We start from the raw sequence: 18,483 nt of genomic DNA on the forward strand, positions 1-18,483 counted from the left end.
ATCCTCTTGCTTCAGCCTCCCAAAGTGCTGGGATTACAGGCATGAGCCACTACACCTGGCCTATTTTTTTTTGCTTGTTTATTCTAAAATGAAGGCCTTTGGCATTAAGGCAAATAATACAAATTATCAGTGTGGTTCGTTCTTCTTCTACCCTCTCTCCAAGTTTTTGGTAACACAACAAGTATCTTTTAGAGGTTTGAGCTGTGGTCATGTTTCTCCTATGAGTATTCATTTAAATACAAACCTTTAACTACAGGAGATAATGAATGCTGGATTTCAGAATCAGTCTTCAAATTCCACAGAAATAGATAAATATATAAGATAAGCAAATATTCTGTCTGTGAATAGCCATGTTATCCTATGCATTTTAATTTTTCACAGGCCAGAAACTTGTAGTGAATAAATTGGGAGTAGGCAGAATTGGATTTAATTATGATATGGCCGGCCGGCCTCCCTTCCTTCCTTCCTTCCTTCCTTCCTTCCTTCCTTCCTTCCTTCCTTTTTTCCTTCTTTCCTTCCTTTTTTCCTTCCTTCTTTCCTTTTTTCCTTCCTTCCTTCCTTTTTTCCTTCCTTCCTTTTTTTCTTCCTTGCTTCCTTTCTTCCTTCCTTTCTCCCTCCCTTCCTCCCTCCCTCGCTTCCTTCCTTCCTTTTTTCCTTCCTTCCTTGCTTCCTTCCTTTTTTCCTTCCTTCCTTTCTTCCTTGTTTTCTCCCTTCTTTCCTTCCTTCCTCCCTCCCTTTTCCCTCACTCCCTCTCTTCCTCCCTCCCTCCTTCCCTTCCTTCCTTCCTCTTTCTCTCTCTTTCTTTCTCTCTTTCTCTCTTTTGAGATGGGGTCTCGATCTTTCGTACAGACAGGAGTTCGGTGGCGCAATCATAGCTCACTGCAGCCTCAAATGCCTGGGCTCAAGCAGTCTTCCTGTCTCAGCCTCCCGAGTAGCTGGGCCTACAGGTGCTTGCCATCATACCTGGCTGATTTATTTTGTTTTGTGGAGACATGATCTTGCCAGGTTGGCAAAGCTGGTTTCAAATTCCTAGCTTCAAGCAACCCTCCTGCCTCGGCCTCCCAAAGTGTAGATGTTACAGGTGTGAACCACTGCACCTGGCCTGATACGGTGCTTCTAAATAGAAATCTTGAAATCATTAGCCAGACATTCTGTTTACCTTTCACATAATTTATAATACTCTAAACTATTTTAATCTTTCATTTTTACCCAGTATATTGAGCTGATCTTAAGATCGACTTCTGAAATAAAAGGTGAAAATGCCATTTTCTTTAAAATAATGATAAACGAGGCTGGTCACTGTGGCTTATGCCTGTAATCCCAGCACTTTGGGAGGCCGAGGAGGGTAGATCACCTGAGGTCAGAAGTTCGAGACCAGCCTGACCAATGTGGTGAAACCCCGTCTCTACTAAAAATACAAAAAATTAGCCGGGTGTGGTGGTGCGTGCCTATAATCCCGACTACTCGGAAAGCTGAGGCAGGAGAATCGCTTGAACTCGGGAGACGGAGGTTGCAGTGAGTTTAGATTGTGCCATTGCACTCCAACCTGGGCGAAGGAGCAAGACTCTGTCTCAAAAAGTAAAAAAAATAAAAATAAATAAATAAATAAATAATTCCAACCTGAAAACCTAAATTTCTTTGTTTTTTTTTTTTTTGAGACCGAGTCTGGCTCTGTGGCCCAGGCTGGAGTGCAGTGGCGCGATCTCAGCTCACTGCAAGCTCCAGTTCCCGGGTTCACGCCATTCTCCTGCCTCAGCCTCCCGAGTAGCTGGGACTACAGGCGCCCGCCACCGCGCCCGGCTAATTTTTTGTATTTTTAGTAGAGACGGGGTTTCACCTTGTTAGCCAGGATGGTCTCGATCTCCTGACCTCATGATCCGCCCATCTCGGCCTCCCAAAGTGCTGGGATTACAGGCTTGAGCCACCGCGCCCGGCCTTGAAAACCTAAATTTCTTAATCCCTTATGTTTCTTTTCTCTCCACCCCTCTCCTTGCCTCATGATTTAGGTCCATGGTGATGCTTCTTTTTGTGGTCAAGGGATTGTTCCTGAAACGTTCACGCTGTCCAATCTCCCGCATTTCAGAATTGGTGGGAGTGTCCATTTGATTGTTAATAACCAGCTGGGTTATACCACTCCAGCTGAAAGAGGAAGGTCTTCTTTATACTGCAGTGATATTGGTACGTAACACAGGGAGGAACTGATGTTGCTGAGGCCGATGTGAAATTCCCAGGGAAACCTCTAGTGCACACAGAACAATGAGCCTCACTGGTTATCCTTCATTTATTTCATTTAATTAATGAATTAATTTTTTGAGACACAGTCTTGCTCTGTCACCCAGGCTGTAGTGCAGCAGCACGATCTCGGCTCACTGCAACCTCTGCCTCCTGGGTTCAAGTGATTCTCCTGACTCAGCCTCCTGATGAGCTGGGACCACATGCTTGCACTGACCTGTTTGGCTAACTTTTTTTTTTTTTTTTTTTGAGACAGAGTCTCGCTGTGTTGCCCAGGCTGGAGTACAGTGACCTGATCTCAGCTCACTGCAACCTCCACCTTCCGGGTTCAAGTGATTCTCATGCCTCAGCCTCTCAAGTAGTTGGGACTACAGGCGTGTACCACCACACCTGTCTAATTTTTGTATTTTTAGTAGAGACAGGGTTTCACCATGTTGGCAGGCTGGTCTCGAACTCCTGACCTCTGATGATCTGCCTGCTTAAGCCTCCCAAAGTGCTGCGATTATAGGTGTGAGCCACCACGTCCAGCATATCAGTGTGATTCTTCAATCCAAGGAAGTAAGGATGGAGCCACAGTGTGCCATCTCAAATTTCTTATAACTGGATGGGTGATCTGGTACAAGTCAGAGATCAACACAACGAGTACAACACCAGAGTTGTTATCTCTAGGATATTCAAACTTGGAGTGCCCAGGGGCTTAGTGAAAAGGGATGTGTTCAACCACTAAACTTGGTGAAATAGTATAGTTAGAAACAAGATGTGAAGGTCGGGCATGGTGGCTCACGCCTGAAATCCCAGCACTTTGGGAGGCCAAGGCAGGTGGATCACCTGAGCTTGGGAGTTCGAGACCAGCTTGACAAACATGGAGAAACCCCTTCTCTAATAAAAATACAAAATTAACTGGGCATGGTGGCGCATGCCTGTAATCCCAGCTACTCGGGAGGCTAAGACAGGAGAATCCCTTGAACCTGGAAAGTGGAGGTTGCAGCGAGCCGAGATCAGGCCATTGCACCACTCCAGCCTGGGCAATAAGAGTAAAACTCTGTCTCAAAGTAAAAAAAAAAAAGAAAAGAAATAAGATGTGAAGAATCAAAGTCAGCTTCTTTTTTACCCATGGAAATTGGTAGGGTTTTTTAGTTTGTTTGTTTTGTTTGTTTTTTGTTTTTTTGAGAGTCTTGCTCTGTTACTCAGGCTGGAGTGCAGTGGTACAGTCATGGCTCACTGCAGCTTTGACATCCCAGGCTCAACAGAATCTCTCTCCTCAGCCTCCTTAGTAGCTGGGATTTACAGACACATGCCACCATGCACAGCTAATTTTTTTTTAGAGATGGAGTTTCACTCTTGTTGCCCATGCTGGAGTGCAGTGGCGCCATCTTGGCTCACCACAACCTCCACCTCCTGGGTTCAAGCAATTCTCCTGCCTCAGTGTCCAGAGTAGCTGGGATTACAGGCGTCCACTACCACGCCATTAATTTTTACAGGCGTCCACTACCACGCCATTAATTTTTATATTTTTAGTTGAAACAGGATCTCATCATGTTGGTCAGGCTGGTCTCCTGAACTCCTGACCTCAGGTGATCCACCTGCCTTGGCCTCCCAAAGTGCTGGGATTATAGGCGTGAGCCACTGCACCCAGCCACAGCTAATTTTTAAAATAATTTTTTGTAGAGATTGAGTCTCACTGTGTTGCCCAGGCTGGTCTTGAACCTCTGGTCTTATGTGATCCTCTTCAGCCTTCCAAACTGCTGAGATTACAGGCGTGAACCACTGCGCCAGGCTGAAATTGGTCGTCTTAAGAGAAAGACAGGGCTGTTATTACCCATTCCCAGTTTCACAGATTACAAGACTGTTTGATGATGGCAACTATTCTCCTTTTATACAAACAGCCTGGACTGGATGCCTCTTGGGCTTGTCTATGTGAATCCTTTATGATTAGTCTGATGAAGATGCTGAAGATCCATTCTTGAACTTCTTGGGGGAAAATTTATCTTTTTCTAGGGTATATCCTTTAATAACCCTTTTATCTCAGGGAGAAAGAGAGTAATAATAATAACAGTAACAAAATAAATATTAACTACTATGTACCAGGCACTGTTAGGCATTACAATTGTGTGTGCATTCACTCATTGAACCTTTGCAGTATCACTAAGAGATAGGAGCCCCTATTCCCGGTTTATAGATAAGGAGGCTGAGATTTGTAGCTTTACCAAGGTCACACAATAAGTCCCAGAGTTGGAACTTGCCAGCTGGTCTCCAAAGCTGGGGTTCTTAACCAAACCAGTATCTACCTGTGAGGACTGGGCTGTCTTTTGATGCAGGAAGTAGGGCTTAGAGAGGGCCAGTGTTAACTGTCCTGTTTCAGCTTGGTCTTCTGTCCTTCAGGAAAGCTTGTGGGCTGTGCCATCGTCCATGTCAATGGAGACAGCCCAGAGGAAGTGGTCCGTGCCACACGACTGGCTTTTGAATACCAACGCCAGTTCCGCAAGGATGTGATTATTGATCTGTTGTGCTACAGGCAGTGGGGCCACAATGAGCTGGATGAGCCATTCTTCACCAACCCCACCATGTACAAAATCATCAGGTACAATTATAAACCCTTGTGTGATATGCTCCCTAACGATTAAAATACATATATATTTTTTTGAGATGGAGTCTTGCTTTGTTGCCCAGTCTGGAATGCAGTGGCATGATCTTGGCTCACTGCAATCTCCACCTCCCGGGTTCAAGTGATCCTTCTGCCTCAAGTGATCCTCTTACCTCAACCTCCCGAGTAGCTGGGATTATAGGCGTGTGCCACCATGCCTGGCTAATTTTCGTAATTTTTAGTAGAGACGGAGTTTTGCCATGTTGGCCAGGCTGATCTCAAACTCCTGACCTCAGGTGATCTGCCTGCCTCGCCCTCCCAAAGTGCTGGGATTACAGGCACGAGCCACCATGCTCAGGCAGGACACGAAACTTTCAGTGCTAAAGCTGACACAGTTCTGGGCTGGAGTGCAGGTGGCACAATCTCGGCTCACTGCAACCTCTGCCTCCCGGGTTCAAGCAATTGCAATTCATGTGCCTCAGCTTCCTGAGTAGCTGGGATTACAGGTATGCATCACCACGCCTGGCTAATCTTTGTATTTTTAGTAGAGACAGGGGTTTTGCCATGTTGGCTAGGCTAGTCTCGAACTCCTGGTCTCAAGTGATCTGCCCGCCTTGGCCTCCCAAAGTGCTGGGATTACAGGCATGAGCCACTGTGCCTGGCCTCACATACTCTTCACACTTCACATGGTTCCTCATTGAATAGACAAAGGGCAATTTAGAAACTCAGCAGATGGGAAGATTGAAGCAGGGGGAATTAAGCAAACCTCACCCAAATCTACTTACTGCAGTGTTGGCAGGACCAGAAATAGAACCTCAGCGATCCATTTCTACAAACCATAGCTGCAGACCTGCCTGGCACCTTGGTAAGAGGTAACTCAGAGGATTTTAGTGAATGTTCAGAACCATGCTGTCCAAGATGGAAACCACTAGCCATCAGTGGCTATTGAATACTTGAAAAGTGGCTAGTCCTGATTAATGTGCTATAAAGATAATACATACACCATATTTCAAATACTTAGCATGTAAAATATAAACCCAAAATAATAATTTTTAAATTTATTAGATATGGAAATGACAATATAATGAGTATATTGACTTAAATAAAATATATTATTGAAATGGTTGGGCATGGTGGCTCATACCTGTAATCCCAGCACTTTGGGAGGCTGAGGTGGGTGGATCACTTGAGGTCAGGAGTTTGAGACCAGCCTAGCCAACATGGTGAAACCCCGTCTCTACTAAAAATACAAAAATTGGCCAGTGCTGTGGCGTGTGCCTGTAGTCCCAGCTACTCAGGAGGCTGAGGCAAGAGAATCGCTCTACCTGGAGTGGCAGACTTTGCAGTGAGCTGAGATTGTGCCACTGCATTCCAGCCTGGGTGACAGAGCAAGACTCAATCTCAAAGGAAAAACAAAAAGAAAAGAAATTAATTCCACCTGTTTCTTTTTACCTTTTCTAATGTGACTGCCAGAAAAATTTAAATTACTCATGGCTTGCATTTCATTTCTGTCCAGTGGTGCTGATTCAGAGGGTTAATGTGACAGAGGGGGAATTCGTTACTTTGGAACTTCGTTTTCTAGATACTAGGAAATAAAATAGATGCCCGTCCTCCAGCTTACTTCCTTATATATATAAATTAAAGCAGAGGAATAAACATTTTATGGGCTTTTCTGATCCTTGGTACCAGAAAGAGGACTGCTCTCAGAAGAACTAATTGTGTTCTGTTTAGCTCTGAATTTAGCAGCTGAATGACTCAATGAACCTCAGGGCCCTATTTTATTTTATTTATTTTTTTGAGACAGGGTCTTGCTCTGTCGCCCAGGCTGTAGTGCAGTGGTGTGATTACGGCTCACTGTAGCCTGGACTTCCTGGGCTCAAGCGATCCTCCCACCTCTGCCTCCTGAGTACCTGGGACTATAGGCACTTGCCACTACTCCTGACTAGACAGGGTCTCACAGTGCTACCCAGGCTGGTCTTGCCATCTGCCTGTCTCGGCCTCCCAAAGTTCTGGGATTGCAGGCATGAGTCTCCTTACCTGGCCCCAGGGCCTTAACTTTAAAATCTGTCATGCTTTCTTCTCTCTTTTATCAGGATTAAATATGATAATATATGTGAATAGACTTTATAAGGTATTACATGAATGTAGAGTGACATTTATTGTGACACCCAGGTGCTGATGATTGTAGTTAAAGGATGATTGACGCAACCTGAAAGATTGCAACTTTCAGAGACTGGGGCAACTTTGGGTTCCATACCTTTTTAAATAAAGAGGGGTGCTGATTGGATAGACAGTGTGGGTCAGTCTTGGAAATAATTGTCAGAATTTATCAAATCATAGAAAAACTCTATTATTTCTACTTGGATGCAGACAAAAACTTATAAAGATAAATTTGTTTTCTCTTACTTGCCTGGAAAAGAGGTTGTTACTGTGAGTGCCTTCATTTATTAAATTAATTAATTATATTTAACATTGCTTATTTATGTTTTATAAACTTATTGAGATGAACATGACATAATATAAAATTGGCATCTTAATGTGAACAACTCAGTGGCATTTATTTACCTTCACAAAGTGGTACAACCACCACTTCTGTGTAGTTCCAAAACATTTTTCCTGAATGCCTTTTTATTTTATTTTTATTTATTTATTTATTTATTTATTTTTTGAGACGGAGTCTCGCTCTGTTGCCCAGGCTGGAGTGCCATGGCACAATCTTGGCTCTCTGCAAGCTCCGCCTCCCAGGTTCACACCATTCTCCTGCCTCAGTCTCCCTACTAGCTGGGACTACAGGCGCCCGCCACCACGCCCGGCTAATTTTTTTTTTTTTTTTTTGAGACAGAGTCTCGCTCTGTCGCCCAGGATGGAGTGCAGTGGCGCGATCTCGGCTCACTGCAAGCTCCAGTTCCCGGGTTCACGCCATTCTCCTGCCTCAGCCTCCCGAGTAGCTGGGACTCCAGGCGCCCGCCACCACGCCCGGCTAATTTTTTTTTTTTTTTTTTGAGACAGAGTCTCGCTCTGTCGCCCAGGATGGAGTGCAGTGGCACGATCTCGGCTCACTGCAAGCTCCAGTTCCCGGGTTCACGCCATTCTCCTGCCTCAGCCTCCCGAGTAGCTGGGACTACAGGCGCCCACAACCGCGCCCGGCTAATTTTTTGTATTTTTAGTAGAGACGGGGTTTCACCGTGGTCTCGATCTCCTGACCTTGTGATCCGCCCGCCTCGGCCTCCCAAAGTGCTGGGATTACAGGCGTGAGCCACCGCGCCCGGCTTTTTTTTTTTTTTTTTTGTATTTTTAGTAGAGACGGGGTTTCACCGTGTTAGCCAGGATGGTCTCAATCTCCTGACTTTGTGATCCACCCACGTTGGCCTCCCAAAGTGCTGGGATTACAGGTGTGAGCCACCGCGCCCGGCCTTTATTTATTTAGTTTTTGAGACGGAGTTTCACTTTTGTTGCCCAGGCAGGAGTGCAATGGTGCGATCTCGGCTCACTGCAACCTCCACCTCTTAGGTTCAAGCAATTCTACTGCCTCAGCCTCCTGAGTAGCTGGGATTACAGGCGCCTGTCACCACGCCAAGCTATTTTTTTGTATTTTTAGTAGAGACAGGGTTTCACTAGGTTGGCCAGGCTGGTCCCGAACTCCTGACCTCAGGTGATGTACCCACCTTGGTCTCCCAAAGTGCTGAGATTGCAGGCGTGAGCCACTGCACCTGTCGAATGCCTTCTTAGAGTGCTGACAGTCCACCGCACTTGACAGTGACTCTCTCTGTCTCAGTTAGATTGTTACAGGTCAGATTGATTTTTGTTTCTCCTCTTTCTTGGACAGAGCTCGAAAGAGTATCCCAGACACATATGCAGAGCACCTCATTGCCAGTGGACTCATGACGCAGGAGGAGGTGTCTGAAATAAAATCCTCCTACTATGCTAAGTTGAATGATCACTTAAATAACATGGCCCACTACAGCCCCCCTGCCCTGAACCTGCAGGCCCACTGGCAGGGCCTGGCTCAGCCAGAAGCACGAATCACCACCTGGAGCACAGGTGTGCCCCTCGACCTCCTGCAGTTTGTTGGCGTGAAGTCTGTAGAGGTGCCAAGAGAGCTGCAGATGCACAGTCACCTGCTGAAGACACATGTTCAGGTGGGCAGCTTCCAAATGGCTGGTTATTGCTTCTCCTTCCTGCTCAGCCAAGGGACTGACATTGGTCTGGTCTTTTTGGTTGGCTGATTCATTTGACAGAAATTTATTGTGTGTCATTAGGTTCTAGAAACTGATCCTAGGGTTGTTTTGGTACTGATAGTTACCTCAGATTTTCTCTACTTTTCTTTTTCCTTCATGTATTTATGCATGTTCATACATTACATGTACCTGAATACATGTACACTATAAAAAAATACAGAGATACAAGAATGTCTGTTTTTTTTTTTTCAACCAGTGAGTAGAAAATACTTTAATTGTTTCAGCCGGCTTAAATAAAAGAAACAAAAATCAACACACATACCCCAAAGAAGCCCCATAAACATGCCAACATTTTATGTATTGTCTTAGTATCACTATAGGATGACAAACGGCCCTGGTGGGCCTGGGACTTAGGGGTTTTCTAGAGTGTGGGACTTTCATAGGGGTTTCCTGGAGTGTGGAACTTTCAGTGCTAAAACACGGAGAGCAAAGAGTTAAAGGTCTTTATCTTTTTTAAGCTTGAAGAGGAAGGAAATTTGCCCTCTAAATTATTTTATTTTATGTTATTTTTGAGATGGAATCTTGCTGTGTCTCCCTGGCTGGAGTGCAGTGGTGCGATCTCAGCTCACTGCAACCTCTGCCTCCCAGGTTCAAGCGATTCTCCTGCCTCAGCCTCCTGAGTAGCTGGGATTACAGGCACGTGCCACCGTGCCCAGCTAATTTTTGTATTTTTAGTAGAGATGAGTTTTCACCATTTGGCCAGGTTGGTCTTGAACTCCTGACCTCAGTTGATCCATCCACTTAGGCCTCCCAAAGTGCTGGGATTACAGGTGTGAGCCGCTGTGCCCAACACGAATTATTTTCAAACACTAACTTGGCCAGGCCTGGTGGCTCCTATCTGTAATACCAGTGCTTTGGAAGGCGAAGGTGGAAGGATTGCTTGAGCCCAGAAGTTCAAGACCAGCCTGGGCAACATAGTGAGACCTCATCGCTAGTAAAGATTAAAAAAATAGCCTGGCATGCTGGCACATGCCTATAGTCTCAGCTCCTCAGGAGGCTGAGGTGCGAGGATTGCTTGAGGCCAGAAGGTTGAACCTGCAGTGAGCTGAGATTGTGCCACTGTACTCCAGCCTGGGTGACAGAATGAGACCCTGTTTCTCCAAAAAAAAAAAAGAAATTAAAATTAAAACAATCCATTAACTCTAAGTTTTTGTTATAGGTACTGAGACTATTACAACAAACTATTAATATGTACTCATCATCACCCAGCTTAGGAAATAGGATATTATAAATACAGTTGCCCACATACTCCTCCTTGATCCGTCTCCTCCCACCTCTGCAGAGGTAACCACTAACCTAAGCACGTGTTTGTTTTACCTGTTTTAAAATTGTATGTAGGCCGGGTGTGGTGGCTCATGCCTGTAATCCCAGCACTGTGGGAGGCCGAGCCAGGCAGATCATTTGAGTTCAGGGGTTCAAGACCAGTCTGACCAACATCACGAAACCCCTTCTCCACTAAAAAGTACAAAAATTAGCTGGGTGTGGTGGTGTGCACCAGTAGTCCCAGCTACTCAGGAGGCTGAGGCAGGAGAATCACTTGAACCAGGGAGGCCAAGGTTGCAGTCAGCCAAGATCGCACCACTGCTCTCCAGCCTGTGTGAGAGAGACTGTCTCAGAAAAAAAAAACCAAAACAAACCAACTGTATATAATTGCTCTCTTTCTCTAATGTATCCCTTTGCACTCTGTTTTTATTCAGCATTTTTTTTGATGCTTAATTTTGTTGCATTAATTTGTTTTTTTTTTTTTTTGAGACCGAGCCTTGCTCTGTCGCCCAGGCTATAGTGTAGTGGAGCCATCTCAGTTCACTGCACTGCACCCTCCACCTCTCAGGTTCAAGTGATTCCCTGCCTCAGCTTCCTGAGTAGCTGGGATCATAGGAACATGCCACCAGGCCTGGCTAAGTTTTGTATTTTTAGTAGAGATGGGGTTTCACCATGTTGTCCAGGCTGATCTCGAATTCCTCAAGTGATCCACCTGCCTCGGCCTCCCAAAGTGCTGGGATTACAGGCGTGAGCCACCATGCCTGGCCTGCATTAAATTTTTTGTACTCATTGTGAAAAAGGAGATGGATTCTTAGACATTCCTTTTTTTCTTCCTCTGAATTTTACAGTCCAGAATGGAGAAGATGATGGATGGAACCAAGCTAGACTGGGCCACTGCGGAAGCTCTCGCCTTGGGTTCCTTACTTGCTCAAGGTAAGAATTTTCTGTCTAGCTAGTAGAGAGTACTTTTAATCATGTTTGCTACCTGTTACCTTTCAGTTTATTTGAGTTATAACTACCTCCCATTGTGTTCATTGATCAGAGAGGTTCTAAAACATGTTAATTTTTCTTTCCTGACAATATTACTTTATTGTAGTATAAGTCATGCTGACAACCTTCATCAGAGTATAGACATAGGACAGTTATGCCTGGGAAACAAAGGGCTAGTGCTGGATGTACTGGAAAGATAGTTTTCTCTAAAAATTGCAGGGCACATGATACCTCTCCATTCTTACAGAATCTCATCTTAACTATAGACTTTTGAATATCAGACAGCATATATTAATAACTATCTGTTATCCTAAGGAAAATTCTCAGGATTAAGCCAGTATATAAGAATTTAGAGTCACCACACCTTATTATTAGGTTATTTATGGGAATCTGACTTTTTTTTTTCTTGCTTGCTTAAGGTTTTAATGTTCGTCTAAGTGGCCAAGATGTTGGCCGTGGAACTTTCAGTCAGAGACATGCAATGGTGGTTTGCCAGGAGACCGATGACACCTACATCCCCCTGAACCATATGGACCCCAATCAGAAGGGATTTCTAGAGGTGAGATGTTTCTATAGCTGTTGTAAAATCCAGGTGCCAACAATTACAGTTCCAGGATCTTAGAACAAATAGGAACGAGTGCTGGCAACTTTGGGTTCAGTACCTTTGGAAGTAAAGGGCTGCTAGATGGGTGGATGAGGTGGGTCTGTCAATTTGGGATGGAAGTAACCCACTAGAGAGTAGGCTGGAGCTTTCTTCTTCTGGTGACTTATCTGTAATCATGTAAATGTCAAATCGATGTGTTTTGTCAACTCAAAGTTGACATTGTCATCTGCATATTGCGGTAATTCATTAAAGTTATTCAAAGATGTGGATGAGTCAGTATTCCTTGCCTACTTAAGGAAAGCAAAATCGCGCATCCTCAAGGTTACCTGTTCCCTAAGGTATGATCGATTTGACGAATGTACACATAACCATGTATTTCTTTCTTTTTTTTTTTTTGAGACTTAATCTTCCTCTGTTGCCCAGGCTGGAGTGCAGTGGTGCCATCTTGGCTCACTGCAGCCTCCACCTCCTAGGCTCAAGGGATCCTCATGCTTCAACCTCCTGAATGGCTGGGACCATGGGCATGAGGTGCCATTCCTGGCTAATTTATTTATTTTTTGTAGAGATGGAGTATCGCCCTATTGTTCAGGCTGGTCTTGAACTCCTGGCCTCAAGCAGTCCACCTGCCTTGGCGTCCCAAAGTGCTGGAAGTATAGGTGTGAGCCGCTGCACCCAGCCAGATGTAACCATGTATTTCTGTGTAGCAGCTTCTGTGCCCTTCTCTTTCGTGCCTTAAGGATAGTAGTGGAGTTTTCATTTATTTACCTCAAACAAGTATTCAAGTGTCTAGCACATGATGTTTATGAAAATAACTTACTCCTTAAGGTAAGTTGAGTGGCATGTCATCTTCTTTTCTACTCTAGCCATTAGTTTGAGAACATCATCTTGAGTTACTGACACTCTATAAAAAATTCATTTGGCGGCCGGGTGTGGTGGCTCACACCTGTAATCCCAGCACTTTGGTAGGCTGAGGCGGGCAGATCACGAGGTCACCATTTTGACCATCCTGGCCAAAATGGTGAAACCCCATTTCTACTAAAAATACAAAAATTAGCTGGGCGTGGTGGCACGTGTCTGTAGTCCCAGCTATTCAGGAGGTTGAGGCAGGAGAATCGCTTGAACCCGTGAGGTGGAGGTGGAGGTTGCAGTGAGCTGAGATCGCGCCACTGCACTCCAGCCTAGTGATAGAGCAAGACTCCATTTCAAAAAAAAAAAAAAATTCACTTGGCAAAAGCCACATTTTAGGAAGATAACTGAAGGGATATGGAGCTCATCTTTTCTTTAAGTTAGTCCAAAATCTACCCTTGGATCAAGTCAGATTGCTGAACTAGATACTGAAATGTTTAGTATTCCCCTACCTCACATGAAGCTTTCATTGAATTGTGCTTTAATGTTTATTATCAGTTTTGAATTTTGCTATTGAAAAAGTCCCAATTAAATACCTGTGTCTATTTTGTGGATACTGTTGAAGATTTAATTTATATTTATTTATTTATTTTTGAAACGGAGCCTCACTCTGTCACCCAGGCTGGAGTGCCATGGCATGATCTTGGCTTACTCCAACCTCTGCCTCCTGGGTTGGAGCAGTTCTCCTGCCTCAGCCTCCCAAGTAGCTGGGATTATTTGGCTTCCCAGAGTGCTGGGATTACAGGTGTGAACCACCATACCTGGCTGAAGATTTAATTTATTATTTAGGCTGGGTGTGGTTGCTTACACCTGTAATCCCAGCACTTTGGGAGGCCAAGGTGGGCAGGAGTTCAACACTGGCCTGGCCAACATGGTGAAACCCTGTCTCTACTAAAAATACAAAAATTGGTCGGGCATGGTGGCACATGCCTGTAATCCCAGCTACTCGGGAGGTTGAGGCAGAATTGCTTGAACCCAGGAGGCGGAGGTAGTGAGCCGAGATCATACCACTGCACTCCAGCTTGGGCAACAGAGCAAGACTCTGTCTCAAAAAATAATAATAGTAATTTATTATTTAATACCATGTCCTCTATGTGAAAACCCTGGGAGAAACTCCTGCTTGATCTTGGTAGTGAGAGTAGCTGTATTTTCGTAAGCAGTGATCTGCCTTCATTGTCTGTATTGAATTTTATAACTGACCAGCGTTCCCTTATCAATAATGGCTTCTAGGAAGGGACAGAGGCCAGGCAGCCTTCATGATAAGTGAATAGGTCCTTGGGGTTTTTTTTTTCCCCCAACTCTGTTGTACATCTCAATCTTTGTGTGTGTGTATATGTGTGTGTGTGTGTGTGTGTGTGTGTGACAGGTCCTCCTCTGTTGCCCAGGCTGGAGTCCCATGGTGCAATTATAGCTCACTGTAGCCTTCAGCTGTTAGGCGCAAGCAATCCTCCCACCTCAGCCTCTCAAGTAGCTGGGACTACAGGCAAGCACCACCAGGCCTGGCTAACCGTAAATATTTTGTAGAGATAGGGGTCTCACTGTGATGGCCAGTGTCGTCTTGAATTCCTGGCCTCAAGCAATCCTCCTGCCTTGGCCTCCCAAAGTGCTGGGATTATAGGCGTGAGCCGCTGTGCCCAGCCTAGAGGGTTTTTATTTTTTTAAATAAAAGCTTTATTGAGCTATAACTCATAAAATTCAACCTCTCAGTGTGTACACTTGAGCAGTTTGTAGTCTATTCACAGAGTTGTGTAATCATCACCACTATCTAATTTTAGAACATTTTCATTGCCCTAGAAAGAAAGCCTACGCCCATTAGCAGTCACTGCCCACTTCTTCCTCCCTCCAGGCCCTGGACACTACTCATCGACTTGTTTCTATTGATCTGCCTATTTTGGATGTTTCATGTAAATAGGATGGTATAACATGTGGCCTTTTGTGACTGGCTTCTTTGACTTGGCATCATGTTTTCAAGGTCCATCCATGCATGTAGCACGTATCAGTTCATCCTGGTTTGTTTTTTTTTTTTTTGAGACCAAGTCTTGCTCTGTCACCCAGGCTGGAGTGCAGTGGCGTAATCTTGGCTCACTGCAAGCTCAGCTTCTTAGGTTAGAGTGGTTCTCCCACCTCAGCCTCCTGAGTATCTGGGACTGCAGATGTGTGCCACCAGGCCTTGCTAATTTTTGTGTTTGTAGCAGAGACTGGGTCTTGTCACATTGGCCAGGCTGATCTCAAACTTCTGACCTCAAGTGATCTGCCCATCTCAGCCTCCCAAAGTGCTGAGATTATACGCGTGAGCCACCACACTCTGCCCATCCTTCCCTTTTATTCCAAAATAATATTCTATAAAGATGTGACTTAAGCATATGTTTTTTTAAAAGTTGAAAGAAACACAAAATTACCAAAATGTCGTATACAGTAAGGCACATTTTCTCATTTTTTTTGTTTCTTTTGAGACAGGATCTCGCTCTGTCACGCAGGCTGGGGTGTAGTGATGCAATCACAGCTTGCTGCAGCCTCAACCTCCTGTGTCCAAGTGATCCTCCTACCTCCTCTTTTCCATCTTGAACCATTTGAGAGCAGGTTGCCATCCTGGTGCCCCCTAGTGTGTATTTCCACAAACAGGGACATCCTTCTCCATCATAACACACCAAAATCAGGAAATTAACACAGACATGACTACCATGTATTTCTCAAACCAAGATCAGCCTTTTTTTTTCTTTTCTTTCTTTTTTTTTTTTTTTTGAGGCAGAGTCTCACTCTGTTGCCCAGGCTAGAGTGCAGTGGCGCAATTTCGGCTCAATGCAACCTCCACCTCACAGGTTCAAGCAATCCTCCCACCTCAGCCTCCTAAGTAGTTGGGACTACGGGTATGTGCCACCACGCCCAGCTAATTTTTGTCTGCTTTTTGTAGAGACGGGGTTTTGCCATGTTGCCCAGGTTGGTCTCAAACTCCTGTGCTCATGCGATCCTTCCATCTTGGCCTCCCAACTCCCAAATTGTTGGGAGGCCACCACGCCCGGCCACAGGTTTTTGAAAACCTTGTAAGACACAGTTGTATACTCAGCTCTAGAGGAGGGTCATCTGAGAAGTATATGTGCTTATCCTTGAAGAAACTCTGTAATACCCATATTCTGGCCTCTTTTATCTTTTCCTCTCTTTGTCCCAACTTTTCTCATCTGCATCCCTGACACCAAGCAGCAAATCTCTTCTCAAAAGAATGTGGTGATGAGGCCGGGCGTGGTGGCTCATGCCTGTAACCCCAGCACTTTGAGGGGCCAAGGTGGGTGGATCACCTGAGCTCAGCAGTTTGAGACCAGCCTGGTCAACATGCTGAAATCCTGTCTCTACTAAAAATACAAAAATTAACTGGGCGTGGTGGCGGGCACCTGTAATCCCAGCTACTCAGGAGGCTGAGGCAGGAGAATCGCTTGAACCTGGGAGGCGGAGGTTGCAGTGAGCTGAGATGGAGCCATTGCACTCCAGCCTGGGCGACAAAAGTGAAACTCCATCTCAAAAAACAAAAACAAACAAACAAAAAGAATGTGGTGATGAATGAGAGCAAGGCTCCCTCTCCTCACCACCTCCCTTTGATAAGTTCCCAGGAACCCAATGCTCTGCCCTTGCCCTCACATGCCAGCGTTTCCTTCTCTTCCCTGGGATTAGGTCAGCAACAGCCCCCTGTCAGAAGAGGCCGTCTTGGGATTCGAATACGGGATGAGCATTGAGAGCCCAAAGTTACTGCCCCTGTGGGAGGCACAGTTTGGTGATTTCTTCAATGGTGCCCAGATCATCTTTGACACATTCATCTCTGGAGGTTGGTGTCAGTGTATAAGGTGGGTACAGGTGGGGGTCCCTGCATGGCCCCAGCCTCATGGGGACAAATGAATGAAAAGGGGCCGCTGCTGCCTGTGAGACTCCCGTGTGTAGCGGCACCTCCAGGGAGTTGGGGTCACTCTGTTATGACGGGAGTGTAGCCACTGTCAGGTTCATGTGTTACTAGGACAAACACCCTAGCTCTCTGTCAGCAGGAGCACTGGTGCCACCCAGCGCCTGTGCCCAGGAGTCAGTAGGGCCATGAAAACCCGCTCCAGTGTCTGAAAACTTCCAAAGCAGTACCTGCTCACTGTAAAAATTAGAAGGAATTGAAGTAAACATCTGAGTCTCTCCCCAGACCCTGAATCCCATTTTCCAGGGATGCCCATTCTTGGGTTTTGAATACCCGCCTTCAGTCTTTCCGATAGTCATGCTTCTCTGTAACATTTTCACTGGGAGGAACAGAAGTGCCTGAGGAGCCTGGACTTCTGACTTGTCCAGAGACTGTTCTGTCGTGTCCACCACCCACTGTTTCAAGACAGTGGCCTGTGTTGTCAGCTGGGCTGTGAGAAAGCTGGGAGCTGCCCATTCTTGTAAGAGTGGTGCCTGCAGTGATATCGGAGTGGCATGTGCTGTCCAGGAAGCTGGGAACGTTCCCCTTTGAGTTTGTCTTCCACTCGTAAAAGCCCAGGGCCTGTGCCGTGATAGGTTATGATTTTCTTTTTTGAGATGGAGTCTCACTCTGTCCCCTAGGCTGGTGTGCAGTGGCACGAACTCAGCTCACTGCAACCTCTACCTCCCGGGGTCAAGTGATTCTCCCACCTCAGCCTCAAGAGTAGCTGGGACTACAGACGTGCACCACTACACCTGGCTAATTTTTGTATTTTTAGTAGAGACGGGGTTTCACCATGTTGGCCAGGCTGGTCTCAAACTCCTGACCTCAAGTGATGCATCCGCCTCAGCCCCCCAAAGTGCTGGGATTACAGGTGTGAGCCACCGTGCCCAGCCCATGATAAGTTTTCATTCAACGAAATGGACATTTCCCTAAGTATAGCATAATAGTTCTAGAAAGTGCATGTAATAAAAGCAGTTTTGGGGGGTCAGGCAGAAAACTAACATTGATTTCCCCAGCTGAGTCACGTGAGGCTGCTTTGTCCCCGCTTCGCAGAGCTCTTACTCACCACATGGTGCTTTTCCAGGAGAAGCCAAGTGGCTCCTCCAAAGTGGCCTCGTCATCCTCCTTCCACACGGCTACGACGGGGCTGGGCCAGACCACTCATCCTGTCGAATAGAGCGTTTCCTGCAGGTAAGGCAATGTCTTCTGGAGTCAAACAATCACTGTCCTGCTTCCTAGAGCTTTTTTCTACCTCCTGCGGGTAGCTGAACGCCCACCTAACTGTAAGATAGCTCAGTATTTGAGTGAAACAGATTTGATGCAATGTCAATTTTCTTCGGAAACATAATGTATCAGGTATAATAGTATCACGGTTTTATGGCAATTAAAGTTCTCTTGTGCCAGGATCAGCAGTTCTTATACCAGACTGATCATCAGAATCTCCTAGACACCCTTTTTTTTTTTTTTTTTTTTGAGATGGGGTCTCGCTCTGTTGCGCAGGCTGGTATGCAGTGGTATGATCTCGGCTATTGCAACCTCTGCTCCTTGGGTTAAAGCGCTTCTCCTGCCTCAGCCTCCAAGTAGCTAGAACCACAGTCATATGCCACCATGCCCGGCTAATTTTGTGTTTTTAGTAGAGATTGGTGTTCTTGCATGTTGGCCAGGCTGGTCTGAAACTCCTGGCCTCAAGTGATACGCCCGCCTCAGCCTCCCAAGGTGTTGGGATTACAGGCACAAG

General features: G+C 45.7%; 1 protein-coding gene across 7 annotated transcripts in view; it reads left to right on the top strand.

The window, feature by feature from the left end:
- DHTKD1 (dehydrogenase E1 and transketolase domain containing 1) overlaps positions 1-18,483 on the top strand; it is a 55,304-nt gene that overhangs the window by 19,930 nt on the left and 16,891 nt on the right. For 4 of the 7 annotated variants that reach the window (XM_005564629.5, XM_045399542.3, XM_015455548.4 and 1 more), the window contains 7 exons: positions 2,007-2,178; positions 4,615-4,813; positions 8,643-8,955; positions 11,166-11,250; positions 11,727-11,866; positions 16,481-16,631; positions 17,830-17,936. In XM_005564629.5, the coding sequence (XP_005564686.3) occupies positions 2,007-2,178; positions 4,615-4,813; positions 8,643-8,955; positions 11,166-11,250; positions 11,727-11,866; positions 16,481-16,631; positions 17,830-17,936 (1,167 nt within the window). Of the gene's footprint in view, positions 1-2,006; positions 2,179-4,614; positions 4,814-8,642; positions 8,956-11,165; positions 11,251-11,726; positions 11,867-16,480; positions 16,632-17,798; positions 17,937-18,483 lie in introns of all 7 variants that reach the window. The other 3 variants (XR_012417466.1, XR_012417467.1, XR_012417468.1) reach the window with 2 other exon arrangements.

Source organism: Macaca fascicularis, chromosome 9, assembly GCF_037993035.2.
Source record: "Macaca fascicularis isolate 582-1 chromosome 9, T2T-MFA8v1.1".
In the NCBI taxonomy this organism is placed as follows: domain Eukaryota; kingdom Metazoa; phylum Chordata; class Mammalia; order Primates; family Cercopithecidae; genus Macaca; species Macaca fascicularis.